The sequence below is a fragment of the Pristiophorus japonicus genome, chromosome 1 (genome assembly GCF_044704955.1).
Source record: "Pristiophorus japonicus isolate sPriJap1 chromosome 1, sPriJap1.hap1, whole genome shotgun sequence".
Lineage (NCBI taxonomy): Eukaryota > Metazoa > Chordata > Chondrichthyes > Pristiophoridae > Pristiophorus > Pristiophorus japonicus.
Window position 1 is genome coordinate 339,108,537 of NC_091977.1, and position 26,501 is coordinate 339,135,037.

Here is a 26,501-nt window from a genome sequence, read left to right on the forward strand (position 1 = left end):
TATATACAAACCTATTATCAATGTGGGATACTGCTCTGTGTGTGTGCATGTCATCCTGAGACACTAAGTTGTAATTCTTCTCAACATGGACTTTTCTTTATATAGGACATTATTTCTACTGTGTAAGCAAATAACTTCAGGCACTTCAATACCAGTTATATACATTGAGCAAGCTCCATTACCAAAGTCATGATCGGTCCTTTAGTCTCTAGATATTATTATGTTATACAACACTCAACTTATCATTTCAAATAGACATTTTGGTCCAACACCTGACTCAGGTCAAACTGTTCATATACAGTACTACATCTTTTTACTGTGAAAAAATGTAAAAGTTGCAGTACCCTGTTGTTTCCACTAGAGGTCATTGGAGATAGGGAGATGAACTGACACTTAAGCATTGTATTCCAAACTACTGTACAGGACCCCTAGTTTAGTGCTAAGATGTTTTGAAGGATCTGACTGAAGAAAGCAAGGTCAAGCGCTCAGATATGTGCCATTTTTCACCCTTATATCAAGTGAGAATGTAAAAATTTTTCATTTCTTAAAAAAAAACCCAGACAAATTTTGTGGATCTGTAACAAATGCAATGCATTTAGGAAATATGCGCTGAAAGTAGGCACACAAATCTGAAAAATATAATTTGACTCATTATTTAGGAGGGCATTTTACATGAATGCAACAACTGATCTTCGTAATGAATCACCGAGAACCATGAGCGTAAAGGATTAAAATTATTGCCTGAGAAACATAGGGTTTACTTGTTGAGCCTAGTGCAACCTAGTGCAACCACTATGGAGCGTAAGAAAGAAGAGCCCTTACCCCAGTCCTGTTCATACAAGGCTTGGGAAAGGCACCATGATTCACTTATTGGCATGCGTGGATGTACAGAAATAAAATGCTGTGTAAGATTTCTGCGTAGTGAACCTCAAAACTAAAAAAAAGAAATCTAACAGTACCTTTCGTTTAACAAAAGAGTAACTTATTAAATCTGTTTCATCAAGCAATACTTATTGACTTTCTATACTTCACCCCGAGTTAAAATTAACATCTAGGAAATTTATATCAACATACAGATATGTGAAGAGAAAAAGATTAGTGAAGACTAATGTAGGTCCCTTGCAGTCAGAATCAGGTGAATTCATAATGGGGAACAAGGAAATGGCAGACCAATTGAACAAATACTTTGGTTCTGTCTTCACTAAGGAAGACACGAATAACCTCCCGAAAATACTAGGGGACCGAGGGTCTAGCGAGAAGGGAGAACTGAGGGAAATCCTTATTAGTCAGGAAATGGTGTTAGGGAAATTGAAGGGATTGAAGGCCGATAAATCCCCAGGGCCTGATAGTCTGCATCCCATAGTACTTAAGGAAGTGGCCCTAGATATAGCAGATGCATTGGTGGCCATTTTCCAACATTCTATGGACTCTGGTTCAGTTCCTATGGATTGGAGGGTAGCTAATGTAACCCCACTTTTAAAAAAAGGAGAGAGAAAACAGGGAATGAAAGACCGGTTAGCCTGACATCGGTGGTGGGGAAAATGCTGGAATCAATTATTAAAGATATAATAGCAGTGCATTTGGAAAGCAGTGACAGGATCGGTCCAAGTCAGCATGGATTTATGAAAGGGAAATCACGCTTGACAAATCTTCTAGACTTTTTTGAGGATGTAACTAGTAGAGTGGATAAGAGAGAACCAGTGGATGTGGTGTATTTGGACTTTCAAAAGGCTTTTGACAAGGTCCCACACAAGAGATTAGTGTGCAAAATTAAGGCACATGGTATTGGGGGTAATGTATTGACATGGATAGAGAACTGGTTGGCAGACAGGAAGCAAAGAGTGGGAATAAACAGGTCCTTTTCAGAATGGCAGGCAGTGACTAGTGGGCTGGTGCAGAGTTCAGTAATCTCATAGAAACTTATAAAATTCTGACGGGACTGGACAGGTTAGATCCAGGAAGAATGTTCCCGATGTTGGGGAAGTCCAGAATCAGGGGTCACAGTCTAAAGAGGGTAAGCCATATAGGACTGAGATGGGGAGAAACATTTTCACCCAGAGAATTCTTTACCACAGAAAGTTGTTGAGTCCAGTTCGTTGAACATATTTCAAAAGGGAGTTAGATGTGGCCCTTACGGTTAAAGGGATCAAGAGGTATGGAGAGAAGGTAGGGGTGGGGTACTGAAGTTGCATGATCAGCCATGATCATATTGAATGGCGGTGCAGGCTCGAATGGCCTGCTCCTGCACCTATTTTCTATGTTTCTATGTTTAACTTTGGTCAAATAAACATTGTTGCCATGCAAAATTTGTATATGATGATGCATAAAAACATGAATGATGACCAAATGGGAATTTAATTGGACATGCTAACTACCCAGTGGCCAGAATGGTCTAATCAAATACATTTACATAATTTTTTTTAAATTCCTCTGACAATGGTGACTGAGTACAGTTCCACAGGTGTCAGCCTTGTTCCAGTGCTTCAGCCAAGAGGCCATTCTTTACACAAGGTTATGTGCCAGCATGCTTTTCGATCATTGGGGGAAAGGAATCACTGTCGAGCTGATCCATGTCCTCATCCGATGTCCATACATGCATCTTTTCCATCTGTTTCACTGGATGCTAATCAGAAGTGGTAATCCTTGGCTGTTAATTCCCCCCCTGCATAACCTGGGCACAATAAAACCAATTGTTGTGCCCCAACAGTTCACTAGCAAAGAAAAGGTTCCAAATTGTAATTACCGACAGCTTTCATAATTTGAAGGCAAGGAAATTATACAGCCCAGTAATGTTAAAGATGTAAAAAAAAAATCCTGATAAAAATGAAGATCTAAAATGAAATATGGTGAATCATGGCTGCCAAACATATCGGCCCGGATTTTGCAGTCAACGGCGAACGAACAGTACTCGACATTCAATATGCTTACAGCTGCCCACAAACTATTCGTGGGCTTTTGTGCAACAACTTACAGTCATCGGGAGTCTGAAACAGTGCAGCGCCCTCTACAGGTGATCTGGGACCTGTATGCACAGGACAAGCAATAGCATGTTTCTTCGACCAATCAGATTGAAGAATCCTGACTGAGGCACAGAGAGTCTGAACCAGGAAGTGTCAGTGAGAATATTTAAATCAATGTAAAGTCATGTAGAGAAAGCGAAAGAGAGAGAGTGAAACAAAGATGGGATTGAGAGAGTGAAAAATGTGACAAAAAGATAAAATAAAAAATAATTATTTAAATTTTTTCAAATTTCTTGCAGTAAGTAAAATCTGAATGAATGAGACTCTGCACATGTAAAAGTAAATTTTCAATGCCAGAGGTGTTGTTTTTCTGTAATTATGACATCACGTCATTAAAAATTCACTTACACTTGAATGGACAAACCATAATTTCTTCTGGCATGTTTAGTGGATATAGAGTGGTTAAGTACCCCAACTTCACGCCCTTCATGTGTTTCAATGCAGAATCTCTTGGCGAGATACCAGTGTAGCGAAGCCTCTGGAAGAGCAAGGCAAATCGGACAGCAACTTTCTGATTTCCACGTTTTACTGCAGATGTGCGGACGCCGGAAGTTACTGTCCAATTTACTCAAGAATAACAGTGAGCGCTGAGAGCCTCACCGTGTTTGTTACCGCAAAATTCGGGCCACTGTGTCTTGGGTGTTTAAATGTAAACTTAAGATATATAAGCTCAAGAGTTGAGACCAATATTGCTGTGCTGAGATGCAACAAACACAACCATCCAATGTAAAATGATATATATATTTTTTAAGAGATTATAAAGATGGTCGTATGAAGCAAAAAAAAACTTATTTTTATACCATTTGTAATGGAAAAAAATTACAAAGAAATAATATGTGGGCATAACCTTTTTTCTGTTATTTAAATAAATTTAGCACTGACTCATCACTTACTATAACTAAACAGCTCTAATGAACTGATCCCAAATTATCCTCCCATTAAATAGGTGGCAACGCTGGGTGAATTAAGTCATGAAAAAAAAGTTCACATAGCATTAGATTCTCACTCAACCCACAGTGATAATGCTCATTGATATAACACTGGTTTATAATCTCGTTCAAACAAATTCTAGTTTTTGACCCATTGAGTATAAAAGCAAGTGGCTATGAATTTTATCACTATCACTGTCTTGGCAGATAAAAAGTTGAAAGTTTTAAGAAATGCACAGTCTAGGGCCAGCATGACGACAAAAGCAGATCTACATTCTGCGTAGTTATCACCAGCAAACTGCAACCAGCAGAAAAAAAGCCAAAGAAATGAGTGACAACAAAGCATTGTTAATGAATATTGAGGGACAACAGCTGCAAGCATCAAAAGTCATCAAATTAATGCTCAAATGCCAATGTCAGCAGACTTTGAATAGCAGGTTGAAGAAACACCTTCCGTTCAATAGTGAAAATGTTCCTTTGACCTACGATTGGGCAGTGGTGTACCTTTCAAATTTCGGAACTGCACAGCATTGTTAAAACATGCAACAGTTAAATGGTGCACAAAGTATCAACATAATATAAGCTGGTGGAAATAAGCTAACAATCTAAGCTCAGATTTCACAAATGCTTAAGGGCTGCTTAATTTCTAAAAGCAGACTGTGAAGTTGCTGATAAAGTATCTGACTGAACCAGATCTGCTATATTTTCTTTCACCAGCCAAACCAGGATTTACTTACCCATGTTACTGAATTCTACTGAGCTTAGATAGATATCTATTTAAAAATGATTTTTTTTTTAAAGCAAAAAAAAATTAAGCAAGCTAAAATAGAAGAACACAGCAAGAACTGCTTACCAGCTTTGTCAGACTTCTCTTTTTGTTCAAGCAGCTCTTCACGTTGTCCACTGAACTGCTGAATTCTTGCACGAAGCTGAGAGATTTCCTCTTCCTTCATTTCCAATGTTTCATGCATCTGCCGTTTTGTCTCTGCGATCACCATTCCCTGCAAGTTATCAATTTTTAATTGTTGCTTCCCAAGAATCGACAGCACAGAAACAGGTCATTCGGCCCAACTGGTCAATGTTCTTTAAACTTCTCACGAGCCTCCTCCTACACTAATTACCGCTTCACACCAAGCAGTTTATTTGCACTTATATTTGCCTCCTACAAAGCAATTAACTGCATTTGAAAGTTTATTTATACCTCTGAAAGCTGCTACTTTCTTTTAAGGCAAATCCATGTTTTTTTGCCTGCCTACTTCAACAGAAGGCGGAAGGAACTTGTATAGCACTTTTCATGTCCTCAGCATGCTGCAAAGTGCTTCACAGCCAATTAATTTGTTTTTGCAGTGTTGTTATTAAGGTCTCCGAACAAGATGATAATGGTTTTGGTGGTCTTCGGTCAGGGATAAATATCAGTCAGGACAATGAGAGAACTCCCCTGTTTGTCTTCAAATAATGCCATAGGATCTTGTATGTCCACCGAAATAGACAGTCTCACTTTAATGTCTCATCCAGAAATATGACACTTCCAACAAGGCAGCCCTCCCTGAGTAATGTACCGAAGCGTCACCTTGGATTATATGCTGAATTCCTGGAGTGGGGCTTGAACCAATGACATTCTGACTTCGAGGCAAGCATGCCAACAAATGATTTACGGTAACTTGGTACTTGACCAACTGCTGGCAAAATGCTGACCTGATGCCATAGTAAGACAAGGAACAGTATATTCCTAGGAATTGACGATCCAATGTTAAAGCCAGAAAATATAGAACATTAATGCCAAGATGTGAAAGAGATTTTGGTTATCTAGTTATAGAAACATAGAAATTTACAGCTCAGAAGGCGGCCATTTCGGCCCATCGTGTCCGCGTGCAGCTACACTTGTAACACAGATTCTATCAGTACAGACTGTAAACCAGTTAAATATATGGTTTACAACTCAAATTATTCATAATCTCCTGTAGGATATGGAATAGAAACATAGAAAATAGGTGCAGGAGTAGGCCATTCGGCTCTTCGAGCCTGCACCGCCATTCAATGAGTTCATGGCTGAACATGCAACTTCAGTACCCCATTCCTGCTTTCTCGCCATACCCTTGATCCCCCTAGTAAGGACTACATCTAACTCCTTTCTGAATATATTTAGTGAATTGGCCTCAACAACTTTCTGTGGTAGAGAATTCCACAGGTTCACCACTCTCTGGGTGAAGAAGTTTCTCCTCATCTCGGTCCTAAATGGCGTACCCCTTATCCTTTCGACTGTGACCCCTGGTTCTGGACTTCCCCAACATTGGGAACATTCTTCCTGCATCTAACCTGTCTAAACCCGTCAGAATTTTAAACGTTTCTATGAGATCACACCTCATTCTTCTGAACTCCAATGAATAGAAGCCCAGTTGATCCAGTCTTTCTTGATATGTCAGTCCCGCCATCCCGGGAATCAGTCTGGTGAACCTTTGCTGCACTCCCTCAATAGCAAGAATGTCCTTCCTCAAGTTAGGAGACCAAAACTGTACACAATACTCCAGGTGTGGCCTCACCAAGGCCTGTACAACTGTAGGAACACCTCCCTGCCCCTGTACTCAAATCCCCTCGCTATGAAGGCCAACATGCCATTTGCTTTCTTAACCGCCTGCTGTACCTGCATGCCAACCTTCAATGACTGATGTACCATGACACCCAGGTCTCGTTGCACCTCCCCTTTTCCTAATCTGTCACCATTCAGATAATAGTCTGTCTCTCTGTTGTTACCACCAAAGTGGATAACCTCACATTTATCCACATTATACTTCATCTGCCATGCATTTGCTCACTCACCTAACCTATCCAAGTCACTCTGCTGCCTCATAGCATCCTCCTCGCAGCTCACACTGCCACCCAACTTAGTGTCATCCGCAAATTTGGAGATACTACATTTAATCCCCTTGTCTAAATCATAAATGTACAATGTAAACAGCTGGGGCCCCAGCACAGAACCTTGCGGTACCCCCACTAGTCACTGCCTGCCATTCTGAAAAGTACCCATTTACTCCTACTCTTTGCTTCCTGTCTGCCAACTAATTCTCAATCTATGTCAGCACACTACCTCCAATCCCATGTGCTTTAACTTTGCACATTAATCTCTTGTGTGGGACCTTGTGAAAAGCCTTCTGAAAGTCCAAATACACATCAACTGGTTCTCCCTTGTCCACTCTACTGGAAACATCCTCAAAAAATTCCAGAAGATTCATCAAGCATGATTTCCCTTTCATAAATCCATGCTGACTTGGACCGATCCTGTCACTGCTTTCCAAATGTACTGCTGTTATATCCTTAATAATTGATTCAATCATTTTACCCACTACCGATGTCAGGCTGACCGGTCTATAATTCCTTGTTTTCTCTCTCCTTCCTTAGTGAATACTGAACGAAAGTACTTGTTCAATTGGTCTGCCATTTCTTTGTTCCCAGTTATGACTTCCCCTGATTCTGACTGAAGAGGACCTACGTTTGTCTTTACTAACCTTTTTCTCTTTACATATCTACAGAAGCTTTTGCAGTCCATTTTAATGTTCCCTGCAAGCTTCCTCTCATACTCTATTTTCCCTGCCCTAATCAAACCCTTTGCATTCTTCTGCTGAGTTCTAAATTTCTTCCAGTCCCCGGGTTCACTGCTATTTCTGGCCAATTTGTATGCCACTTCCTTGGCTTTAATACTATCCCTGATTTCCCTTGATAGCCACGGTTGAGCCACCTTCTCTTTTTTATTTTTACGCCAGAGATGTACAATTGTTGTGGTTCATCCATGCGGTCTCTAAATGTCTGCCATTGCCCATCCACTGTCTAGCCCTTAAGTATCATTCGCCAATCTATCCTAGCCAATTCACACCTCATGACTTCAAAGTTACCCTTCTTTAAGTTCTGGACCATGGTCTCTGAATTAACTGTTTCATTCTCCATCCTAATGTACAATTGCACCATATTATGGTCACTCTTCCCCAAGGGGCCTCGCACAACGAGATTGCTAATTAATCCTCTCTCATTACACAACACCCAGTCTAAGATGGCCTTCCCCCTAGTTGGTTCCTCGACATATTGGTCTAGAAAACCATCCCTTAAGCACTCCAGGAAATCCTCCTCCACCATATTGTTTCCAGTTTGGTTAGCCCAATCTATATGCATATTAAAGTCACCCATGATAACTGCTGCACCTTTATTGCATGCACCCCTAATTTCCTGTTTGATGCCCTCCCCAACATCACTACTACTGTTTGGAGGTCTGTACACAACTCCCACGAGCGTTTTCTGCCCTTTGGTATTCCGTAGCTCCACCCATACTGATTCCACATCATCCAAGCTAATGTCTTTCCTTACAATTGCATTAATTTCCTCTTTAACCAGCAACGCCACCCCTCCTCCTTTTCCTTTCTGTCGATCCTTCCTAAATGTTGAATAGCCTTGGATGTTGATTTCCCAGTCTTGGTCACGCTGGAGCCATGTCTCCGTGATGCCAACCACATCGTATCCGTTAACTGCTATCTGTACAGTTAATTCGTCCACCTTATTCTGAATACTCCTCGCATTGAGGCAGAGCCTTCAGGCTTGCCTTTTTTTAAACCCACTTTGACCCTTTAAAATTTTGCTGCAAAGTGGCCCTTTTTGTTTTTTGCCTTGGGCTTCTCTGCCCTCCACTTTTACTCATCTCCTTTCTGTCTTTTGCTTCTGTCTCCATTTTGTTTCCCTCTGTCTCCCTGCATTGGTTCCCATCCCCCTGCCATATTAGTTTAACTCCTTCCCAACAGCACTAGCAAACACTCCTCCTAGGATATTGGTTCCGGTCCTGCCTAGTTGCAGACCGTCCGGTTTGTACTGGTCCCACCTCCCCCAGAACCGGTTCCAATGCCCCAGGAATTTGAATCCCTCCCTTCAGCACCACTGCTCAAGCCATGTATTCAACTGAGCTATCCTGCAATTCCTACTCTGACTAGCACGTGGCATTGGTAGCAATCCCGAGATTACTATTTTTGAGGTCCTACTTTTTAATTTAGCTCCAAGCTCCTTAAATTCTTCTCGTAGGACCTCATCCCGTTTTTTTACCGATATCATTGGTGCCAATGTGCACCACGACAACTGGCTGTTCACCCTCCCTTTTCAGAATGTCCTGCACCTGCTCAGAGACATCCTTGACCCTTGCACCAGGGAGGCAACATACCATCCTGGAGTCTCGGTTGCGGCCGCAGAAATGCCTATCTATTCCCCTTACAATTGAATCCCCTATCACTATCACTCTCCCACTCTTTTTCCTGCCCTGCTGTGCAGCAGAGCCAGCCACGGTGCCATGAACTTGGCTGCTGTTGCTCCCCCCTGATGAGTCATCCCGCTCAACAGTACTCAAAGCAGCGTATCTGTTTTGCAGGGGGATGACCGCAGGGGATCCCTGCACTACCTTCCTTACACTGCTCTTCCTGTTGGTCTTCCATTCCCTATCTGGCTGTAGACTCTTTACCTGCGGTAAGACCAACTCACTAAACGTGCTATTCACGTCATTCTCAGCATCGTGGATGCTCCAGAGTGAATCCACCTTCAGCTCCAATTCCGCAACGCGGTCTGTCAGGAGCTGGAGGCGGATCCACTTCCCGCACACGTAGTCGTCAGGGACACCGAAGGCGTCCCTGATTTCCCACATAGTACAGGAGGAGCAGAACATGTGTCCGAGCTCTCCTGCCATGACGTAACCCTTAGATTAACTTAAATTGGCAACAATGCGAAAGGTTACTTGCTGATAAAGAAAAAAAAGCAACTTACCAATCACCAGCCAATCACTTACCTCCTTGGCTGTGACGTCACCTTTCTATTTCTTTCTACTTCTTTTTTGCCCTCTCCCTGTAGCTGCACCGGCTGGCCTTTTGTTGGCCTCTCGCCGACCCCGGACTCACGTCTCTCCGACGCACCTCCCGACGCCTCTCGCGGCCTTTTGTAGGTCTCTCGCCGACCCCGGACTCACGTCTCTCCAACGCACCTCCCGACGCCTCTCGCAGCCTTTTGTAGGCCTCTCACCGATTCCAGATTCACATCTCTCCGACGCCTCTCGCTGCCTTTTGTAAGCCTCTCGACGACCCCGGACTCACATCTCTCCGACGCACCTCCCGACGCCTCTCGCTGACGCCGGATTCGCGTCTTTCCGGATTGTTAATAAATGAGACAGGGCACCTTCTGTGTAGAATTTTGAAAAGACCCCAGAGTCCGTCACGAGAGAATACACTGCAAACTTGACTGTAATTGTGATTTTTAAATACTGAAGTCAAAATCTTCATATGCTGCAGTATAAATAGGACATGCAAGTGATTCAGAATGTCTTTTTAAAGAAAAGGAAAAAGCCAGTGCCTGGGCGAGCAAAGTGCTGTGTGTAACTGTATTCTGTATTTATTTTTAAAGTCACCCAATGTAATTTTACTTTGTATTTGCTGAATATAATTTTATTACTCAAAGCTGGTTATGAATTACAGGAATCCACAAAATTGGTAATCCTAATAAAAATAATCATTTTTGAAACAATGTTTTTTTTCTTTATTCATTCACGGGATGTGGGCCTCACTGGCAAGGCCAGCATTTATTGTCACTCCTGAATTGCACTTAACTGAGTGGCTTGCACGACCATTTAAAAGGCCAGTTAAGAGTCAACTACATTGCTGTGGGTCTTGAGTCATATATAGACAAGACCAGGTAAGAATGGCAGATTTCCTTCCCGAATGACATTAGTGAACCATCATCTTCATCATAGGTAGTCCATCGGAGTCAAGGATGACTTGCTTCCACTCTAAAAGTGAGTTCTCAGGTGACTGAGGAGTCCAATGCAGGAACTACAGTCTCTGTCACAGGTGGGGAAGACAGTGGTTGAAGGAAAGGGTGGGTGGGGAGCTTGGGTTGATGCATGCTCCTTCCGCTGTCTCTGCTTGTTCTTGGTGATGGGACTCAAGGTGCTCAGCTCCCTCCCGGAAGCTCTTCCTCCGCTTTGGACGGTCCTAGGCCAGGGATTCCCAGGAGTCGGTGGGAATGTTGCACTGTGTCAAGGAGGGCTTGAGGGTGTCCTTGAAGCATTTTCTCTGCCCATCTGAGTCTCGCTTACCGTGTCGAATTTCCGCATAGAGCACTTTTGCTTTGGGAGTCTCATGTGGGGCATGCGAATGATGTGGCCCGCCCAATGGAGCTGATCGAGCGTGGTCAATGCTTCGATGCTGGGGATGTTGGCCTGAGCGAGAACACTGACGTTGGTGCATCTGTCCTGCCAATGGATTTGCAGCATCTTGCAGAGGCAGCGCTGGTGGCACTTCTCCAGCGCTTTGAGATGTCTGCTGTACATAGTCCATGTCTCTGAGCCATATAGGAGGGTGGGTATCACAACTGCCCTGTGGACCATGAGCTTGGTGCCGGATTTGAGATCCTGTTCTTCAAAAACTCCCTTCCTCAGGCGACCGAAGGCTGCGCTGGCACACTGAAGGCGGTGTTGGACCTCGTCGTCAATGTCTGCTCTTGTTGACAGTAGGCTCCCAATGTATGGGAAATGGTCCACGTTGTCAAAGGCCTCGTCGTGGATTTTGATAATCAGGGGACAGTGCTGTGTGGCGGGATCAGGTTGGTACAGGACCTTTGTCTTACGGATGTTTAGTGTAAGGCCCATGTTCTCGTACGCTTCGGTGAAGGTGTTGACGATGTCTTGGAGTTCGGCCTCCGAGTGTGCGCAGACGCAAGCGTCGCCTGTGAGCTGTAGTTCAATGACAGAGGATGGGACGACCTTGGATCTGGCCTGGAGGCAGCGGAGGTTGAACAGATTCCCATCTGTTCTATAATTTAGCTCCACTCTGGCGGGGAGCTTGCTGAGGGTGAGAACCAGATGGATTTTTACAACAATCCGGTAGTTACATGGTCACCATTACTGATACCAGTTTCTTATTCCAGATTAATTAACTGAATCTAAATTCCCCAGCTGCTGTGGTGGGATTTGAACTCGCACCCCGGATTATTCATACAGGCGTCTGGATTACTAGTCCAGTAACATTACCACAATGCTATAAAAAAGAAACTAATTAGCACTGAATTAAATAAAAAAGGTTGAAAATAAATGAAGATGGACAGACAGTTGCAATTGCCTGAGTTACGCTGAGTAACGCCTTACTATTGCAACAGATTTAGAGATAGTACACAACAAATGTTAGTTGGAACTTTGTTTAAAATTGAGTGACACATATGAGATATGAGTGGAGTTATTTTTTATTATAGATTCAACAAAAAGATTTGAGAGTCTGCTGAATGTTGACAGGAACCAAAACATCAGAGAGGGAGACTGCCTGCTTTTCCTCCCCACCTTTGTAATTTATTTTGCTCCTCAGCCATGTATCTCAGAGGGTGGTTGCAGACTGACTTCAGGGCCCACACCAATATAACCAGTCATTAGGTGGTACACACAAGTGGTTCAGAGGTGACTGGCTATCTCTTTTCACCCTGCTTAAATCCAGTAGAATAACTTGGGCTCCAATCACCAATTTCCTATGGCAATACCATTGTAATTGGACCTCCGTGTTGATAAGATTATTTGGACAAAAGAGGAAGCATAGAAGAATTAAGACGAAATATTATAATCCTGGCTACATTTTAATTGTTTCACTGAACTACAATGACTAATGTTCACTTCAAGAGGACATGCAATAAAGTTTCTTTAGATGTTAGCCTTTAACCGATGACACCATCACTAAAGATTAAATGTAGGCATATTTTGAATGTCATCTCGAACACAAGTTCAGAGGGGAATGGTGGAAGTCCCCTTCCAGTCCTACGAAAGGGCACGAAAAGTCGACTGGCTTCTGTTTTCCCACAGATGCTGCCTGAGCTGCTGAGCATTTCTAGCATTGTCTGTTTTTGATTTCAGATTTCCTGCATCTGTAGTATTTTGTTTAGTAAGAAACTTTACTTTGGAATTCATCAAATAACTTTTAGCTGTATATAACAGAGCTCAGACTCCATTCCTGATTCATGTCACCCATCATCATCAATGAACCTACAGTAGTAACAGTGAAATAAATAACTTCGGCTAGCTGTGATCAGTGTAATTCACAGAAATACATCAACTATTTCAATGCAGTACCTTATAAAACAACTGAGTAATTCGGACCTGGATCAGCTCTGCAGCAACTCATGCCATACTCCTGCTTCCCTGCAGCTATTGAGCAGACATCAGAACACTCACCTCACTGAAATACTGCTCACCTTATCTTGTTCCAACTGTTCAATTAAATTCTTTGCATCTCGGAGCTGAGTGATAAGTTTAGTCTTCTCAGCAGTGTGCAGATCCTGAAAGAAATAAACATTGTGTAGACATTTTCCATCTGATGTCTCCATTATATGACATTAAATTTACAGCATAGAAACAGGCCATTCGGCCAAATAGTCTATCAGAGTTTATGCTCCACACAAGCCTCCTCCCCTACTTCATATAACCCAATCAGCATATCTTTCTCATTCTTTCTCCCTCATGTACTTATCCAGCTTCCCCTTGAATACATCAATGCTACATTCACACACTCGCTTGCATAAAAAATTAAGCTGTTTTAGGTAAACGTAAAATGCTAAATTGCTTTGCTGTTAGAACTTCCTGCACCATTCTCCAAAAATAGGGGCAACAGGTGGCATGCTCACAAGGCTATGCCAATGTAATTCCTTAACCAGCCTTAATCTAGCTTCACATTCCAATTTTGTTTTTCTCATGTGAAACCACTTGGTTTCTGCTCAACACTTCCTCCATTGTGAATAAGAGGAAATTGGGAAGTTGTTTGATGGGTAATTGAATTTGATATTAGGTCTGAGGGGGAGAAGCACGAGTAAGGAACTATGGTTTTAAATTTACGTAAGGCCGACTTTGAATGGATGAGGCAGAAATTGACTGGGCAGAACTATTCATGGTTAAAATTACAGATCAACAGTGGGCGGTGTGCAAGGAAGTATTTTGTTGAATACAAGACAAGTTCATACCCCTAAAGGGCAAGAGATCTACTTGAGTAATTAAACAACCTAGGTCAACAAGAGAAGCAAGATAATGTAAAATTAAAAAGAATGGGCTTATATGAATACAAACAACAGGAGAGATTTCGTAGACTGGAGAGACATATAGAACAGCAAAGGGATACAAAGAAAGTAGTAAGTGTCGCAGAAAGGGAATACGAGAAAAAACTTGCGAGTCGTATCAAGGGCAAAACTACAAGGTTTTTAACAAGTGAACAGGGTGGCTAAGGGTAATATGAGCCCTTTAAAAACAGATGCAGGTGATATTGTAAGAGAAAATCAGGAAATGGCAGAGTTGCTAAATTGTTACTTTGTATCGCTTCTTCAGTCGAGGATGGGGATAAAGTAGCAGAGATACAAGGAAAAGTAAAGATAAATCAAGTGGATGAACTTATTAGATTTAATGCAAGTAAATAAAAAAGTAATGGATAAAGTAATGAGATTAAAGGTAGAGAAATCTCCAGGACCTGACGGTTTCTACCATAGGGTATTTTTCTTTCTTTTTCATTGGGTATTAAAGGAAGTAGATGAGGAAATTATAGATGCTTTAGTCATAATTTTCCAAACTGCTATGGATTCAGGAATTTTCCCCATTGATTAGAAAACTGCCAATGACACTATTATTTAAGAAGGGTTGGAGTGATAGATAAGGAAATGATTGGCCTATTAGTCAAACGTCTGCTGTGCGGACGTTATTCGAATCTGTTAATAGGGACAGAGTGACTGAGCACTTGGTCAAATATGAACTGCCAGCACGGATTTGTAAAGGGCAAGTCATGTCTAACAAAGCTAGTTTAATTTTTTGAGATAATGAAAGTGGTAGATAAGAGAGTGTCTTTGACTTCCAGAAGGCTTTTGATAAGGTTCCACATAAAAGACAACAAAAATGAGAGCGCATTGAATTGGAGGCAATCTATTGACACAGGTAGGGAATTGGTTAAGAAGTAGGAGACCGAGAGTAGGGATTTGGGTATGTACTCAAATTGGCAGGATATGACTGGTGGTGACTAGCTGCTGATAGTATAAGCAAGCACTTTTTACAACCCAACCCTTGTCCCTTTTATCTTTCAAATACCCAGAACTGCAACCTGCCCAGGCATTGGAGGAAGAGCAGTGCAAAGAGTGATGCTGAAGTCAGACCATCACTTAATTTCACAGTTGTAGCCACCAGCTCAGATACTGCGTGTAATTTAGAAGATAGTATAGAGATGGGATCTGCATGTGGTGAGACACCAGGCACAAATGTGCTGTAAGCCAGGGCAGGGGGAAAGGATAGCTTGGTGTCAGATCGTCAGAGGGCGAGGTCGCACACTCGTTCTGTTGCAGAGGACTCCGATGATGGGTTTGATGAGCCAGGCTATTGAAGAAGGCTGATGGTTGTACACACCAAAATGCTTGGTGCACTGGAAAGACTGCATTCAATGTTGAGGAGCACGGAGGAATCTGGCACCAACTTGGCACAGGACTTTGCGTAGATCTTTGAACCCATCCTTTCCAACGTGGAATGGGTGGCCATCTCCATGTGGAACCAGTCATGTCTCAGCTTCCATTGCAGCACAAGCAGCAGCCACCCAATGTCTGGCTGCTGCAGTGGCAGCTCAAACAGCTGCCATCATGGCTCTGGATACCAGTGTGCAAAGGGGCTTCCAGGGCGTCACAGCACTCCTGCAATCTCTTATTCAACAGATCTGCTCCCTGACGACCCACTGCGGATATGGCCTCCTACTGAGAGCCCTTCTCCCCTTCCTATCCCTCTTCTAGCAGCTTGGCTTGCTCTGCGTGACCTCTGTTCATTATCCCAGTCATGCTCAATGCTAAGGTTGAAACTTTTAATAAGTATGGAAAAGTGCCCAAAATGTGTGGAATTACAACAACTAACCTGTAAGTAGTTGACAATCCCTTTATAGAGCGCAGGTTGTGGGTCCTTTAAGCCATTGAACTGGGGAAGGTTAAGAGAGGGTGTAGGCTGGAGACTGGAGCTCCAAAATGGAAGCGCTGATATTAAATCGTCATGACCTGCCTGTTCTGCATACTTCTGGCAGACATTAGTCGCACGCGTGCTAACCCCTTTATAAGTATGGCGTCGAGCACACTTCGCACCAGAGGTGTGAGTGCGAGCCACGGACTCCATTTTGGAACCTTAAGGAGCCTCTTGGCGTCCAAAAAACAGGTGCGACCGAGCAGAATTTGTCCCCCTAGCTCCCTAAAAACTGGCCAGGTTCTCTGCACTTCGTTAAGTGTGCTGTGTCTCTATGGAGAGAATATACACACTTCACATAATTCAAATGAAAAAATCATTTGCATAGCTTTCTCAGTCGTTTGGATTTAAGATTCAAACATCATGATGTATTTGCATAACAGCTGATCAAAAAAGGCAAACTTTTTTTGAGCAGAAAATGGAACACAAATGTATTGTCAAATACACCATACATTTATTCCTGTGGTATCTGCCACAACTTGGTACCACCACCTGGCAGAATGCATGATTTCACAGCTGGAGTTGTTTTGAGGCACATTTGGCTTTAAATGGCTCAGGAGGACCTATCCACATTCTTGTCAAGTTACACAGGCTTGCCACGCCCGAGAATGGATTGCATTTCTCATCATCACCTTCAAATCCCTCAATGGCCTCGCTCCTCACTGCCTGCCTGCACCACTCCTTCAGCTATTTTTTTTTGTTCTTCATTCATGGTATGTGGGTGCCACTGCTCCCAGCCTGTGAAATCTCCCCTCAGTATCTCAGCCTTGTTACTTCCCTGCCTGCCTTTAACAGCTTCCAAAAGATATACTTTGCCGCTCTTCCTCCCACCTGATGTGCACACTTAGACCATTGCTCTACAAAGCACTTGGGGGTATCTGTCTGTACTTTAAGATTATTATAAAAATGCAAGTTGCTGGCAGTTAAAATAGGAAGTATTTGCAAATTATAAGTGGCCAAGTCAACCAGAAGAACTGAAGAATTGTATAGCAGGAATAAAGGTTATGATACTGACAGAATCCCCATATTTATTCTTCATCCAACCATCTAGATCCAATAAAATATGCAGATTGTAGGTCACTGCTGTCAAAGAAATTAAACTACCATACAAGCAATTTATTATTTCAGTTCAATTATGGGAAAAAAAACACTAGTCTACATATTCTGCTTTTAAAGAGCTGAGCAGTCTGTTCACAGTCATTCCCTTGGACGGCACAAAGGTTGTCGACCCAGGCCAAGGTGCAAACAAGGTAGAAACAGCAGCCTATCTTTTAGAGCTATACTGCAGCGCATTTTAAAGAGAGGAAGCAAACATAGTAAAAGTGTGTTCCACTGTATTTGGACTTCAGTCCTTGCCAGCCAATATTTTAAGTGTTGTTGGACTGACAAGAGAATCCAGAGCAAAGGAAAGCTCTATCAGTTTTTAAGTTCACCTTTAATTTCTCCAGTTCCTGATAGCGCTCATCTAGTTGCTCTTGGAGGGCTTCCTTTTCACTGGTGATCTGAGTACAGCGTTCCTTGTGGTTATGAATCATCTCCTTACAACGCTGTAGGAGATTTTCTTGCCTCTTCACACGTTTTTGAAGAACTGCTAAGGAATTAGCAGCATCTCCAGCTCCCTCTGTAGGACACACAATGATAGCACAGTTGTTAGCAACAGAACTAAAAAAAATCTCGTGCAAGTTGTGCCCAAAAAACATTTCAGTCTTAGTGCAGACACTGAAAGGACTGGAATTATTTTCTGATGTTATAAAAATAAAAAGTAAACTTGAAATGTCATATTACCACCTACTGTACTTGATAGTCTCATTTTTGAAAATGCAGAACAGCACAAGTTGGCATTGGCCTGCAGGACAAAAAATTTGCTCCCCGTACCAACTAATCAGGTGAATTCAGTCGGTATCATTAAAAAATACTTGAAATATTAATTACAAAACTTCAAAGCAATCCTTGCACAAATTCAATTTATAAGTAGAAATAATTATTAAAGCTTATTTTGTGAAAAATGAGACTGCCAAGAGCGAAGGCGGTCAACATTTTTCTTCACTCACTTCAAATACTCTGATGGTGCTGTAACAACCGAGCTCCCTCCTGCACCCACCTCAAACTCTTCGCACTGACACAAAACAGCCATCTGGAAATTCACCAGAGTCAGCAATCTGAGTGTGAGCTGCAAACCTATAAAGTCAGTCAGCCCAAACAGACAAGGGATTCTCATATTACTGGCAGTCTTGAGGGTAAAGTGTGACTGCACGCTTTTAATTCACATCCAATTATGGAGCTTTGTGCAATTCCAGTTGGGAACTTAAATCTAATTTGCTAACACACACCAAAAAAAAATTGCTTAACCAATAACATGGAATGAAATTACCACCAGGAACTTCAAGTTTATTTTTATTTATCTGCATCATGCTCCAAGACAAGCCTATTCTATTTTAGTTTTTATCAACATGTAAATAATTAGAATGACAAAACTAGAGACCTTAAAGCTGCACAGTGAGGAAATGACTACTGCTGGGATTCACCTATCATGCCCCTTGTGGTGTTGAAAAAAAATCCAAGTACTTCAGAGTACAACGAAGAAAACATATTGTGGCTTCACATACACCATGGGCCAGAATTTACTGTCGCCAGTGAACAAATGGCGCCTGACAAATTTCCAACAGCTTTTGTGCGGCAACTTACTGCAAGCGAGAGATCAAAATGCCACATATAGAACATCTGGGATCTGTGTGAACAGGGAAAGCAACTGTGTATCTCCTTAACCAATCAGATTAAAGAATTGTTAATGAACAGCGTAGTCTGAACCAGAATGTGCAAGTTAGAGCAGTGAATTCTGTATTGAATTTATCTGTTTTGAAGCGCCTTGGGATGTTTTACTACGTTAAAGGCTCTATATAAATAAAAGTTGTTGTTGTTAAATCAGGTAAAGAAAGCAAATAAAATAAGGACTGGATTGAGAGAGAGAAAAGAGACGAAGTTTAAAAATCAATTAACATTTTTTTAAAATCTCCAACAACAATTAAAAGCTGAAGAAATGAGATTCCACACTTGTAACGGTTCATTTTCAGAAATTGTTTGGTAGTAATAAAGACATCATGCGCTAAAAATGGTACTTATACTGAAATGGACAAGCCCCATCTGTGGCGAGTTTAGTCTCTATCTATGACACAAACACAAATGACTCCATTCTGCTCGTTACATTTGAAGACAGTGAGATGTCGTTTGCATGCAGCATCTCAGACAGTAATTTCCAGATTTTCACGTTGAACTTTGCCCTCGCCTGAAGTTGCTGTCTGATGTGCATATAAACAACAGTCAGGGCCATAAGCCTCACCATTATTTTTACAGTAAATTCTGAACCCATATGTTTCACTGCTCGCCCTCCCTAAGAGTACTCACACATCTATAACCACCAAAAGCTTTCTTTTTATAACATTTTTCATTTAGTTTCTTGACTGTGTGATAGACATAACCTCTTAACCCATCAGGGCTGTCTGTGTTATTTTCTTCATTGTTAGGGCTCTGTTGAACTGTTTCTGTATTTTCCATTGCAGAGGCTTCAGCTGTGGGTTCATGCAGATCCTCATTTGTCCCTCCAAGCACCATCCTTTGCTTTAGTAATGCAACCTGCCGATGTAAAATGCTCAACGTTAACAAACTGAAGTGCATTTCTCACTATGGTTCCCTAAAGAAATGAAGTTCTAAACATTTAAACACAATTTCCTTAAACTGTAAATATGAAAAGGAGGGCATGAAAAAGTCCATCAGGCACATCAATGGTTACACTATCCATTAAGCAGTGCAATTTTGTGCCCCACTCTCCTCAATCATTAGTAATGCAAAGGCAAAGGCCAATTTCAAGGAAAATTCTGGGGTTGCTGACAGTGATTACACCTATAAAAGTGGCTGGCTAAGCATCAAAATGACACAAGTCATAGCTCAGATTTTTGCAGATCATAAAAACCTATGTCAAGATTTATATAAAGACTTATTGGTCAGTGCCTTGTTGAATAAATTGAGATACAAAATTCAACATTTCAACTCAGTCTAGTTACAATCAAATTAGAAAATGTAATTAAATGGTAATGATAATACAGTTGCAACAAGATATAACTGTTTGTAAATAGATTGACATTTTATGTAAAACTATAAGAAATTAAGCGTTTTTTTTAATTCAGTTACCATCAAAATAAATTTGCACTGGTGGTCAGCACTGTAGCCACAACATGCAGCGGGACACACAGGAGATGTGTTGCTTCAATCTCTTATGCTATTAGGGTTCTCAGCACAACTAAGCTGCTATAGGGCAGTAGAGAGAGCTGGTTCTGTGTCTGCCCATTGAGCGTCGTGGAAACTAGATGAGGAGCCTCCAGTTTGCTGCAGCTAGTCAAGTCGAACATCAGTGACGTATGGGACAAAACTGGCACCTTCATCTCTGACCCAAGAATTCATGTCCACATCATACTATACAGAGCTTCAAAAATTGCTTCAGTAATGCAACTTGCCGATGTAAAATGTTCAATGTTAACAAATTGAAGTGCACTTCTGAATGGTCCCCTAAAGTTACTTTACATAAAACGGTAACAACAATTATTGCACATATGAATTGAAACATAGATGGAGGTCCATTATGGAGCAGTTGTGAATCTAAACTGAAACAATTAAATATCGATGGAGCACATAAACCAAACAGGATACAGATAAAGACTAATTATCAAACATGGCCTTGTGTAAATCAAGTGGCTTTAATTTAAAAAAAACACATTATGGAAAGTTACTTACAACCTTTGTTAAAATGAAATTACATTTTTAACTGACGATGGTTATAAAGTAATATTTATACATCTATCCAGCCAATATTACATCAAAAAAATCAACTAATCACCACTGCACGACAAACTCAGCTCCTGACTCCCCAAAACCTTTCCACCATCTACAAGGCACAAGTCAGGAGTGTGATAAGAACATAAGAAGTAGAAACAGGAGTAGGCCATACGGCCCTTCGAGCCTGCTCCGCCATTCAATAAGATCATGGCTGATCCGATCATGGACTCCGCTCCCCATAACCCCTTATCGCATAAGAAACTGTCTATTTCTGTCTTCAATTTATTCAATGTCTCAGCTTCCACAGCTCTCTGAGGCAGCGAATTCCACAGATTTGCAATCCTAAGAAATTTCTCCTCATCTCAGTTTTAAATGGGCGGCCCCTTATTCTAAGATTATGTCCTCTAGTTCTAGTCTCCCCCATCAGTGGAAACATCCTCTCTGCATCCATCTTGTCTAGCCCCCTCATAATCTTATACGTTTCGATAAGATCACCTCTCATTCTTCTGAATTACAATGAGTAGAGGCCCAACATACTCAACCTTTCCTCATAAGATTACCCCCTCATCTCCGGAATCAACCGAGTGAACCTTCTCTGAACTGCCTCCAAAGCAAATATATCTTTTCGTAAATATGGAAACCAAAACTGCACGCAGTATTCCAGGTGTGGCCTCACCAATACCTTGTATAGCTGTAGCAAGACTTCCCTGCTCTTCTCCTCCATCCCCTTTGCAATAAAGGCCAAGATACCATTGGCTTTCCTGATCAAATGCTGCACCTACATACTATCCTTTTACGTTTCATGCACAAGTACCCCCAGGTTCCGCTGTACTGCGGCACTTTGCAATCTTTCTCCATTTAAATAATAACTTGCTCTTTGATTTTTTTCTGCCAAAGTGCATGACGTCACACTTTCCCACATTATACTCCATCTGCCAAATTTTTGCCCACTCACTTAGCCTGTCTATGTCCTTTTGCAGATTTTTTGTGTCCTCCTCGCACATTGCTTTTCCTCCCATCTTTGTATCGTCAGCAAACTTGGCTACGTTACACTCAGTCCCTTCTTCCAAGTCGTTAATATAGATTGTAAATAGTTGGGGTCCCAGCACTGATCTCTGTGGCACCCCACTAGTGATGGAATACTCTCCACTTGCCTGGATGAGTGCAGCTCCAACAACACAAGAATCAGTCCTATTATGTGCCAGTAGCTTCTGAGTTTAAATACTGAACACTTAAATCAAGTCACTGAAACCTGGACACCAAGATTACTTGCCTGCAATAGTGACAAAAACATTTTAACTGGCTTGGCTACCATTTGGCATACAGTCAAAATAAGCACATGCTGTGCCCTTCTACCTGCGTCTGTAGAACGCCAATAAGTTGGTCTTTCTCCTCTAGGGCTGCTTCAAACTCATCCTGAAGATGTTTCTTTGCTTGTTGATCCATTTGCAGTTCCTAAGAATTTAACAGAGCAGCTTCAATAAGACACAGCATTAACTTTTTTCTGGTGTTTCAACAAGACTTAGTGAAATTGTAACACTCTGTTATTTCAACTCTTAGCATGTGTAACACAGAGAACGCAGAAAAGAAAGCACTGACACTAAAACCAAAAACTAGAGATGTCATCAATAGGAGAGGCAAAGGTTCATCCCCTTCTCCTCCTCCTCCCAATTAAACTGCAGGTCTCAACTACACTGCTGTGTGGAGAAAGGCGAAAAGAGATGGAGCCATGTGGAAGCATGTGATGGCACAGAAACAGCCATATTCCCACTCAAGACCTGGAGCAGCTGACAACCCTGTCATGCTCAGTCACAGATGTGAGAGCAAGGTCTGTGCAGTAAACAAAAGATAGACAATCGATCTGAGTTCATCCACCCAGAAAGATGCGATTACCGCTCCCACAATCCTAGTAACCAATTGTTCGAGGGCTTTTGACTCAGTACTGAACCGCTGCAGTCTATTTCACATGTTTATTGCTCTTTATATAAACAACTTCTTAACACCAACCCAAAATTTACATTTTACGAGATTCAGCCCATATGGTTCTCTTATCTTACTGGCAAATTCAGTTTGAATTAGTGTTCCAGATCTACCATTTGATACCTTATTCACCTATAGATGGTCACCTCTCAATCGCCTCCTTTCAAAGTTTTCTGAGTCTTTCCTCATAATACAGTCATAGCAACATAGGAACACGTGCACGCTATTAATTCCTTTGAGCCTATTCCACCATTCAAATACATCATCGTTGATATGCATCGTAACTCCATCTATCCGCCTTGGTTCCATAATCATTAATGCCCTGGCATAATGAAAATCTAACTATATCAGTTTTGACATTTTCAATTGACCTTGATTCATCAGCTTTTTGGGGCAGAGTTCCAGATTTCCACTACCCTTTGAGTGCAGAGGTGTTTCCTGACATCATCCCTGCCGAGCTCTAATCTTAAGGTTGTGCCCCCTTGTTCTGGATTTCCCCAGCAGAGTAAATAGTGTCTATCTATCTATCCAATAAAATCTTTTAATCATTTTAAACACTTCAATTAGATCACCCCTTAATTGTCTATACTCAAAGGAATACATGCCACATCCATGCAACCTGTCCTCAAAATTTAACCCTTTTCTCACAGGTCTCATTCTGGTGAATCTGCACTGGTCCTCCTCCAAGGCCAGTACATCCTTCCTGAGGTGCTGTGCCCAGAACTGAACGCAGTATTCTAAATGGGATATAATCAGAGCTTTACATAACTGTAACATAACTTACACTCCTTTGTCTTTAAGACCCCTTGAGATAAAGGTTAACACTGCATTACTTCTAAAAATAAAAATAAAAAATTGCACGTCTTCTTACCTGCAGTGATTTCTGTACTTGGACCCTAAATCTCTCTGCTTCCCTCCATTCAGAAAATAGTTTGATGTACCTTTCCAAGTAGACGACATCACAATTCCCCACAATGAACACCATCTGGCAGAGTTTTGCCCAATCACTTAATCGATCAATGTACCTTTCCATCTTTCTGCTCCCATCTACATTATGGTCACATATGCAAGACAGAGGCTGGGTATTCCACGGTGAGTGACTCACCATCTGACTTCCCAAAGCCTTTCCACAAGTCAGGTGTGCGATGGAATACAGCTCCAACAACACTCAAAAAGCTCGACACCAACCAGGACAGTTCGCTTGATTGGCTTCCCATCTACCACCTTAAACATTCACTCCCTCCACCATCGGCTCAATGTGGCTGCAGTGTATACCATCTACAAGATGCACTGCAGCAACTCACCAAGGCTCCTTCAAAACCACGTCCCAAACCCACGACCTTCACCATCTAGAAGGACAAGGATAGCAGCCGCACGGGAACACCACCACCTCCAAGTCACACACCATCCGGAGTTGGAAGTATATCCCCGCTCTTTCATCCTCGTGGAGTCAAAATCCTGGAACGCCCTCCCGAACAGCACTATGAGAACACCTTTACCACACAGACTGCAGCGGTTCAAAAAGGCAGCTCACCACATCCTTATCAGGGGCAATAAATGTTAGTCTTGTCAGCAAAATTGGATATACGATTCTCTATTTCTTCATCCAAGTAATTTATAAGGATACTGAAAAGCTGAGGCCCCAGTAGTGTCAGACACCACTAATCACATCCTGTCAATAAATACATAACCATTATCCTTTGTCTCCGTCTCCTACCTCCTAATAAATTCCCTACTCATGTCACCAGATTGCTCCAATTCCATGCACTCTCATTTTTGTCAATCGTCTCTTGTGTGGAACCTTATCGAATGCCTTCTGGAAGTCCATAGAAATAACATCCATAGACACTCCTTTATTCACCACGTGATTAGAGGGAGCAACGTGCGGTGGCCTGGCCCAGCTTGGAAATTGGCGTGGTCCCAGCCTGCAAAACCATCAGCAGGCCGGGGCCACGAGAGGGAGCAATGTGCGGCGGCATACCACTGCAGGGAGCAGCGCGTGCTGCTGCAGAAAGGGGACGGTTGACTGCAGCGCGGACAGATACAGCAGGCGTGGCGAAGGAGCGGCAAGAGTTTGTAGAGGGATGTGATCGGGATCCAGGAGAGGCGAGGGCTATGGGACAGCACGGGCCAGCCCACACTGCAATATGTGTGCGCACTACGTCTGTGCAGTAGAGCTGGTCTCCAGTCGTCTTGGTTAATCCTTGCCATTGGACCAAGACCTGGCTCTATCAAGCCCGTGTGGTGGCTGGTGTGCAACGGACACCACACGTAAAAATCCACGCACAGGCATCTTCCACCCTTCAAGATGTAGTTCGGGATCCGGAATATTAGATCCTTCATTGAAACACCTTTGAACTTATACCTTTTCAAGTCATCCTCATTTCGAGGGACTGCCTATGATGATATGATTTATCATGTTCATTACCTCCTCAAAAGATTCATGTAGGTTGTTAGACATGACTTACCTTTTACAAATCCATGCTAGCTCTCTTTAATCAGGTCATATTTGTCCAAGTACTCATTCACACTACCCCTATTAACAGTCCTCTTTTGTTCGGGATCAGTGGCTCTTTGAACCACTTCCAAAAGCTAAGTAATTCCCATGTGCCTCAGTGACCAGAACTGAACACTCTACTCGAGGTGTGGTCTGACCGGAGCACTATACAATTTGAGCTGTTCAGAATTGTACTTGATCTTTTGGCATTGTAGTTCAGCATTCTATTTGTTTTGTTGATTGCTGCTTCAGAAATGTTGACAAACTAATTGTGTAAAACTCGAGACTCCAAATTTATCCCAAGATAGAAACACAATTCGTGGAGTATTCATGATACCTTTTTTTCTTCCTATGTGCTGTACAGGAATCCAGAATGTTCCGGAATCCAGGACGATCGGTGGCAGAGTCATCCGGAATCCGTAAAATGTTCCAGAATCCGGATCCAATGGCCCTGCCGACCTCAGGGCCCCGTCGCTGCCCGACCTCGGGCTTCGCCGCTACTCACCTCACTGCCGCTGCCCTTACCTTGGGGTCTCCTCGCCGGCCGGCCCAACCCGACGACGACATCCTCATCAGGGCCGGCCGGTCCGATGACCCCCTCGGTGGGGCCAGACGGCTCGAACAGTTCCTTGACGGGAATCTCTTCCCCCCCCCCCCCGCCGCTCCCCACCCGCACCCCCTTTTCTGACGTTCCGAAATCCAGAAATACACAAATCTGGGCTCGGATTCGTGACATCAGAAAGCAAATCGAAAGTCTGGAAACCGGAACTGCCTCGGTCCCGAGGGTTCTGGATTTTAGGCGCTGCACCTGTAATTTACACTGTGTATATGACATTTTATTTGCCACTGCTCCACTCACTTGTAGTCCCTGAGCTGCCTCCTCAGATTAATTTTTATGTCCTAGTTTTCAATCACTGAATTTGACAAGTTTGCACTGAACATCAGAATGCAAAACGTTAATGTAAATTAGAAAAACTCTAAACATTTATCCCTGAGGCACCAAAATCACCACTCCCCCCTTCACCATTACATAACTCAACTAACACGTTCTCACTGCTTCCTATGTTTCAGCCAATTTTTTATTAATCCAAAAAATAGCTTACTGCACTGGGTATAAAATATATTCCTTTCAGCCTGTCACAAAGTGCAAAGACACAGCTTCACATAACTAATCCACCACATGATGAAATCACCACTCCACTGTAGAGCTTAAACTGAACACAAACCAAGTCCTTGCC

At 42.4% G+C, this 26,501-nt stretch overlaps 1 protein-coding gene across 11 annotated transcripts in view; it reads right to left on the minus strand.

Moving 5' to 3' along the window:
• Window positions 1-26,501, minus strand: part of golga4 (golgin A4) — a 550,135-nt gene that overhangs the window by 152,286 nt on the left and 371,348 nt on the right. For 10 of the 11 annotated variants that reach the window (XM_070889514.1, XM_070889499.1, XM_070889470.1 and 7 more), the window contains 5 exons: window positions 22,143-22,241; window positions 19,436-19,589; window positions 17,393-17,580; window positions 13,190-13,273; window positions 4,803-4,950 (listed from right to left, as the gene is read on the minus strand). In XM_070889514.1, the coding sequence (XP_070745615.1) occupies window positions 4,803-4,950; window positions 13,190-13,273; window positions 17,393-17,580; window positions 19,436-19,589; window positions 22,143-22,241 (673 nt within the window). Of the gene's footprint in view, window positions 1-4,802; window positions 4,951-13,189; window positions 13,274-17,392; window positions 17,581-19,361; window positions 19,394-19,435; window positions 19,590-22,142; window positions 22,242-26,501 lie in introns of those variants that run through there. The other variant, XM_070889533.1, reaches the window with a different exon arrangement.